Source organism: Hylaeus volcanicus, chromosome 2 (genome assembly GCF_026283585.1).
Source record: "Hylaeus volcanicus isolate JK05 chromosome 2, UHH_iyHylVolc1.0_haploid, whole genome shotgun sequence".
NCBI classification, from domain to species: domain Eukaryota; kingdom Metazoa; phylum Arthropoda; class Insecta; order Hymenoptera; family Colletidae; genus Hylaeus; species Hylaeus volcanicus.
The window spans coordinates 6,662,327-6,668,876 of NC_071977.1; the positions used below are offsets into that span (position 1 = coordinate 6,662,327).

The 6,550-nt window shown below is 33.6% G+C and overlaps 3 protein-coding genes across 3 annotated transcripts; 2 read left to right on the forward strand and 1 right to left on the reverse strand.

The window, feature by feature from the left end:
- LOC128872218 (ADP-ribosylation factor-like protein 8B-A) lies at positions 1–2,559 on the forward strand. The gene is made up of 3 exons (XM_054114676.1): positions 1–510; positions 945–1,261; positions 1,336–2,559. The coding sequence occupies exons 1-3, from the start codon at positions 388–390 to the stop codon at positions 1,454–1,456; spliced, it is 561 nt and encodes a 186-aa protein (XP_053970651.1). The 5' UTR covers positions 1–387; the 3' UTR covers positions 1,457–2,559.
- LOC128872219 (protein FAM32A) lies at positions 2,418–3,175 on the forward strand. The gene is made up of 3 exons (XM_054114677.1): positions 2,418–2,559; positions 2,844–2,976; positions 3,040–3,175. Exons 1-3 carry the CDS (start codon positions 2,474–2,476, stop codon positions 3,160–3,162), a joined length of 342 nt encoding a protein of 113 aa, XP_053970652.1. The 5' UTR covers positions 2,418–2,473; the 3' UTR covers positions 3,163–3,175.
- Positions 3,175–6,311, reverse strand: LOC128872215 (uncharacterized). The gene is made up of 9 exons (XM_054114669.1): positions 6,110–6,311; positions 5,743–5,988; positions 5,501–5,658; positions 5,286–5,433; positions 4,773–5,199; positions 4,536–4,690; positions 4,220–4,459; positions 3,917–4,149; positions 3,175–3,840 (listed from the first exon to the last, which is right to left on the reverse strand). The coding sequence occupies exons 1-9, from the start codon at positions 6,159–6,161 to the stop codon at positions 3,664–3,666; spliced, it is 1,836 nt and encodes a 611-aa protein (XP_053970644.1). The 5' UTR covers positions 6,162–6,311; the 3' UTR covers positions 3,175–3,663.
- Between the last annotated feature and the right edge of the window lie 239 nt (positions 6,312–6,550).

Below are 6,550 nucleotides of genomic sequence, written 5' to 3' on the forward strand. Positions count from 1 at the left end.
GTGATCAGTACCGCGCTGTGTACCGAAATGTACGCATCGTTAAGTTGAGAATCGCTGCAACGTCTTTTGTTGCACGTCAATGCCCGAACTGTTAAGATCGCCTGGCTACTGTGCACTACCTCGACGATAAGCCCGTTTGGTAGGCGAGATATCGGTTTTTCTGTGAGATAAAATTTGTGTGTCGCATCTTGTGACGCATCACGAACACAGAGTGCCCCGCGCGGTTAGTCAGCGCCAGTTACTGACTAGCGCGGTGCATACCTCTGGATCTGACAACCTGACGTACTCGAACGCAAATGACTACATGTCAAATTCAGTGAGTGGCGTATTTTAAAGTGAATTTATATTTCTACCGGTGGAGCTGGATTTCCTCCGATCTGATAAAATATGTTGGCGCTTATCAATCGGATTCTGGACTGGTTTAAGTCCCTCTTTTGGAAAGAGGAGATGGAACTGACTCTCGTTGGCTTGCAGTACAGTGGAAAAACCACCTTCGTAAATGTCATTGCGGTACGAAAATTTCCATCCGTTCTCGTGATTCGATGATCACGTTTCCTTTTTTGTCTCGAGCGCGTGAATTCGATGACGAAGAAATGAAATTTTCCCTTAGCGAACTAACGTAACATGTACCGTCTTGGTTAGATTCTATACCTTATTCGAAATAACTAAGTCCGTCGTAGATGTAAACTTCTTGCATCCGCCCTTACGTGAAAATTTCATAAGTATAACGAATTCTCGACTCAAACGGTTAACAAAACTAAATCCTTTTAAAAACTAAACAAATCCTTTCTAAAATTGATCTTTCTTTCCAGTACATATAGATATATAATCTTTGTTTCAAAAGTTAACTAGAGTTACATGGATCCATATGTATTCCTTCTTAGAAAGAACTTGAGTTTTATGCAAGGTGATGGATGGAAATGTATATATATTCATCTTTTCAGTCTGGGCAGTTTAGCGAGGACATGATTCCAACTGTTGGGTTCAACATGCGTAAAATAACAAAAGGCAATGTGACTATAAAGGTGTGGGACATAGGAGGTCAACCAAGGTTCAGATCTATGTGGGAACGATATTGTAGAGGTGTGAATGCAATAGTATACATGGTAGATGCAGCAGATTCTGACAAAATAGAAGCAAGTCGTAATGAATTGCACAATTTATTGGATAAACCTCAACTGGCTGGTATACCAGTGTTGGTTCTTGGCAACAAAAGGGATTTAGTTCATGCTTTGGATGAAAATGGACTCATAGAAAGAATGTATGCATATTATTTTGAAGAAAGTATAAGGGAGTATGGCACCAACACAATTCAGATTAATATATTTTTTTTAGGAACTTAGCAGCCATTCAAGACCGTGAGATCTGTTGCTATAGCATTTCGTGCAAAGAAAAAGACAATATTGATATTACGTTGCAGTGGCTTATAGCACATTCTAGAAGTGGTATTCGCTAATACGTGTAATAAATTTTACATACTTATACATTCTTATCGAGAAGCCCAAGATATTGATAGCAGAATTGGGATCAAACGTACGAGGGAGTGTTCAGCGATGATTTTATGTTAAATTGATTCGTTACCGTAGATAACTTTTTTTACATCTAAGCTTTAGCTGTTCTTCGTTTGAACATATATATCTCATAGAAAATTTAATGAAAAGAAAACCAAGGATGTTATGCTTAAGCCAAATATGCTCGTCTGAACGATAACGAGAGACCCGTTCATCCTTGCAGGCACCTTAGGAATAAGTAATAACTTTTATATTGCGTTTTTAGAGGATTTGTGTAAGTAACAGTGCTGTTTCTTTAAATTAAACTCATGAGACGAAAATAGCATTTAATGGTCAACATAGAGACAATGGCAACTAGTACGAATACAAGCGCATAATAATATCAATTATCATATAGTACATATTCTCGAACTATTTAATTAAGATTATTACTTCACAGCATAGAGATTACGTACATTTGATCGCTATATGTACACGAACTTGATGCTAAGTAAACTTGTATAATTAATGGAGAATTATTAACGATATTATACCGATTTATTATGATCCTGAAAAATATGACCGCTGTGTTATGTATATACACGTATACATATATATATATATATATAAAATGAAATAAAAATATATAATTCTTTTTTTTAAATGGAGAATCGATTTTGAAAAAAATGTTAATTACTGAAAGACAAGAATAAAGTATTGTATGTTTCTAAAACGACAATATTTAAGATACAATTTTCGAATATTAAAAATTATAATGGACAGAAGTTTTTATTGGTTAGTGATGCGTATGACATCATAATATAATCAATTGCTCTATTCTATAGTATAGAGAATCGATTTGTGAGATTCTGTTCATGCAACGCAGCCGTGTGTATCAGTGTGTATCGTCACTTCGCGATAAGACATTTCGTGGTGTAAACAATAGAGTGTTTTACAAAGAATTATTTGTTTAAAACGTCAATATGCCACCGATGAACGATAACGACCCTTATGCACACGCAAGCAAGGGACTTTTAAAACTCAAAAATGATCAAGGCGTGAGTAAGAAGTATGTAAACGACAAATTTCGTTCTCCATTTAGGTTATGTTACAATTGACAGTTCTTGAATAAGTTTAAAGTAGAGATGGGTAAAATATGCCTTTCGAATAGTAAACTAAAAATGTTTCTTCAAAAGTTCAATTTATTGTAATCGAAATAAAATACCATTTTGTTTGCGTTAATATTGACTGATAGTGTTTTTACATTTCATCCCAAGCAGAGATTGATGTTTCTGAATATTATAAACGAACGATAGGAATATTATTATTATCATCATATTTTTTGAAATCTAGAAAAAAGCACAAGGAAGGCAAAAAGAAAAAACTAGTTGAAGTGTCGAAAATCGAAGAGGAAGAAAAAACTAAGACCACGGAAATTAAACGCACAAAGGCGGAAATAGCATTTCAGAAAATGCAAGAAAAGATGGTAATTAATTATTTAATTTTTATATTTCTCGAATAATTATACTGGACGTAACGTTATTTGCAGCAAAACGAACGAATTAAACAAAAGGCCTCTATGACACATAAACAACGAGTAGAAGAATTCAACAGACATTTGGATAGTTTAACAGAACATTTTGACATACCAAAAGTCAGCTGGACAAAATAAATTCTTTATATATATCTTAACTGTGTAAAAGTTTATTTATACATATATATTGCAGACATAAATAATTACAATATTATTAAAATTAACATATGATCTAAAATAAGATTGTACTTTATTTTAAATGTTTGTAAAAAAATCAGATCTCAGTAAAATGTAACAATCCTAAAATGGATTGAATACTAAGTCTTATAATTATGTCTTTGATTCGGATAGATAATGCTTAAAACTAAGACACATTAGACTTTAGAGTATAAAAAGGCACGATTCTCGATGTATTTTACAATATATCGAAAAAATCTATTCATAAAATATAATGTATATTACAACAGTGCATTGCAAAAATTTGAAGTATGTATATAGCCATTATTCAAATCTAATAAAGTGTATCTACACAAAATGGACGGAATTAATATACCAAGAGTGGTACAAATTATTCGTTAATTAACACTTTTACTAATATCTTTAACTGACTAATATTATCATGATAAAACAATTTAAATACTATGAGCTAAGAAAAAGTATGTGACATACGCTAATTGCCATCAATAGGGATGCGCATGAACACGAAACTCCACCGTTACCATAACTGAATATTTTGATGTAATTTTCACTTACTACCCATGGATTACTTCCATCGTCGAAATACATTGGACATTGGTCGCGTTCTCTTTCATATTCCTACATTCAAGATTACGATTATAAAATGTACGTTATGCAATAATTAATACTAACACATTAGAGCTTTTGAGGTTACCTGTAGTTCTAAGGCAACTGCAGCACCTTCGGTATAATTACTACTCGTAACATCTTGTTTAAGATCACAGAATGGTCCAATAGCTTGAGACATAAGGACTTTGTTCAAATCAGCTCTTTGATATACCCAACAACGATATTTACTATAAGGATCTAACTCGTCATAAGTTATTAAGTATGACTTCAAATTTTCTTTCCAAAATCCGATACATTTCATTTTGTAATCCGGCAAACCTATGTACATTTAAAATAAAATAAAATACTTGGCATTACTTTCCTATTAACCGCGACAATTTGAACTTACTGTAAATGTCTACAGGTTTTCCTAAATGATCTACTGACAAACAGTAGGTTTCGTCAATAGCGATTTCTTTCTGGTCAGTGTCGCATACTGAGAAATCTGAAATATTTTGTTTGCAATAGATATTCGGACGAGGAGATAGCGTAACACCGCCTAAAATTCTAGTTTCAAACAAAACGTCTCCTTTCTGATGAAACATGTATTTCCCAGCTACTGGACAACGTACGGGCACAGGATCCTTTGCTAAGTGTCACAAAATATTAATATAGAACAACCGATTTAATACGCATAGACGCGAGTAAAAAAATATTATCCTAACCTAAAAATAAGTCATATTTCCATGCTTCTTTGTTAGGAAACTGTACCCAAGAGCAAACAGTGTGGAAATCATCTTTTATAACTGCAACACCGCGTCGATATCTAATGATGTTATGATGTCGACGGACAAAGTCGAAACAAACATAATCTTTTTGACTGAAAATGTGATTAACTGAATTATGAAAACGCAGTGTAGTATAATTTTTGCTAGCACATACGATCATCCGCTTATACATACCATCCATCAACAGTCAATCGCGCCATCATGACTCTGCTATCTCTCGACTCGCGACAAACATAAATCGTACGCCTGTAACGGCCTTCGTCAGGATACCAAGTTTCGATTATATGTGTTTCATTAATGAAAATATCAGCATCGATGTTAGCAGTGTTTATCCATTGTCCACCCATGTCTTCCGGTAATCTACATCCTGGTTCAACCACCTCAGCTTTAACGGGTGTTACTCTTAAACGCTCGGGACTTTTTTCGACAGTTTTCAATGTATTACACTCTGCGGTAATAGATACTCCGATATAGAGATCGTCATCGCGATTTTTTAAGAAACATCGATATTTTTCATCTTTTCGAGATTCCTTTGTATTTGCAACGGCGAAGAAATGATTCTTATCTACGAACCAATCTCCTAAGCAGCTGTATTCCACCACTAAAATATTTACAGTATAAAAATAGTGAGAAAAACAAGGTGAAATATTTATAATGACGATTTGAAGCAAATAATGGACACATTACCTCCGTCAAAAGTTTCCTTCATACCAGAACACTTTTTATAAGTTATATTGAATTTCTGATTAGTTATCAAGAATTGTGTTCCTGCAGTTTGGCACGATCTAATTTGTGCATCTGGATGATCACATTCTCCTGTAAACCTGAATCGATTCTGTAATGAGAATAATAGAATTGATTTTCTTGATAGATAATTCAATATCTCATAGTTAAATACTTGCCTGATAAGCAAATTGCCAAACACCCTCTAAAGATGATCTACAATTTACAGGAACATGATTCTCAGAAAATAGTGTTATTAACTGTTGATCGGATTTTAAACCTTTGCACACATTTTCCACAGTTGGTTCAACACCATCAGGCAAATTCATACAACTTGCTGAAAGCATAAGATGAATAATATTAGCTTGTATTTCTTACATTTTTGTTCATGATTTTTTCTAGATTCTTTCAGGCCTTTTACCTTCGAGTTTTTCCAACACATTTACTGTTCGTACAATTAAATTGACACAGGAGTAGCACTTGTCATTGTGAAATACAAATGTATAATTAACATGATACTGTTGCACCATATTGACACAATAACCACGATTTGTCATTGTTTCAGCATTTATCTCTGTTAAAGTATTTCTACCATTTTCCCATGAAAACCATGACCCTCTTATAACAGGAGGAATTTGACAAGAGGATTCTTGATGGGAATATGCAACTAAAAAACAAACGTATTTATTAGTCTCCTTTTGTTATTTCTCAATGAAACAGAGTTTAATTTATAACAATCAATTGTGTACACAACAAGTGTGTGAGATTTCAAAATTCGTGAAATTTACCCTGCCACATAAAATATAGGGCAAATAGAAGAACGTCCCATCTTTTTGTCATTTTGTCATTAAATTAAACACAACGATTTCAACAATGAAATAAAAATTATTTTAATCGTAACCGAACAAACAGCGCGTAGAGAAACTCATTCAACTCATTCTGATTCAACTCATTCCTAACGCTTACGCCCAACCCATTTATGAATCATGCTTGTGGTGCCATCTGAAAATATTTTGGATCTTCGAATAGAGATTTCAGTCTTTAGAAATCGAAGGAACTTTGTTTTCTTCGATCTGCATGTTTTTGTACCGATTGTATAATTTATATTGATGAAAATCGAAGGAACACTGATTTTTTCCCTGTTTTTTTATCTCTCTTGCGACAATTTATTCGACTAAGTAGCCATCTAGCGATGAAAGGGTCGAACTAATTTTAGGAGTTTGGTCAGC

What these genes read in the sequence shown, in the direction of transcription:
- LOC128872218 (XM_054114676.1), top strand. Translation starts at nt 388, where the DNA reads ATGTTGGCGCTTATCAATCGGATTCTGGACTGGTTTAAGTCCCTCTTT. An exon ending in CCTTCGTAAATGTCATTGCG is followed by an intron (nt 511 to 944) that starts GTACGAAAATTT and finishes TCATCTTTTCAG; the next exon opens with TCTGGGCAGTTTAGCGAGGA. An exon ending in AATGGACTCATAGAAAGAAT is followed by an intron (nt 1,262 to 1,335) that starts GTATGCATATTA and finishes TATTTTTTTTAG; the next exon opens with GAACTTAGCAGCCATTCAAG.
- LOC128872215 (XM_054114669.1), bottom strand. Translation starts at nt 6,161, where the DNA reads ATGACAAAAAGATGGGACGTTCTTCTATTTGCCCTATATTTTATGTGG. An exon ending in TGTGTTGGAAAAACTCGAAG is followed by an intron (nt 5,659 to 5,742) that starts GTAAAAGGCCTG and finishes TTATGCTTTCAG; the next exon opens with CAAGTTGTATGAATTTGCCT. An exon ending in GAAGGAAACTTTTGACGGAG is followed by an intron (nt 5,200 to 5,285) that starts GTAATGTGTCCA and finishes TAAATATTTTAG; the next exon opens with TGGTGGAATACAGCTGCTTA.
- LOC128872219 (XM_054114677.1), top strand. Translation starts at nt 2,474, where the DNA reads ATGCCACCGATGAACGATAACGACCCTTATGCACACGCAAGCAAGGGA. An exon ending in GATCAAGGCGTGAGTAAGAA is followed by an intron (nt 2,560 to 2,843) that starts GTATGTAAACGA and finishes TTTGAAATCTAG; the next exon opens with AAAAAAGCACAAGGAAGGCA. An exon ending in AGAAAATGCAAGAAAAGATG is followed by an intron (nt 2,977 to 3,039) that starts GTAATTAATTAT and finishes CGTTATTTGCAG; the next exon opens with CAAAACGAACGAATTAAACA.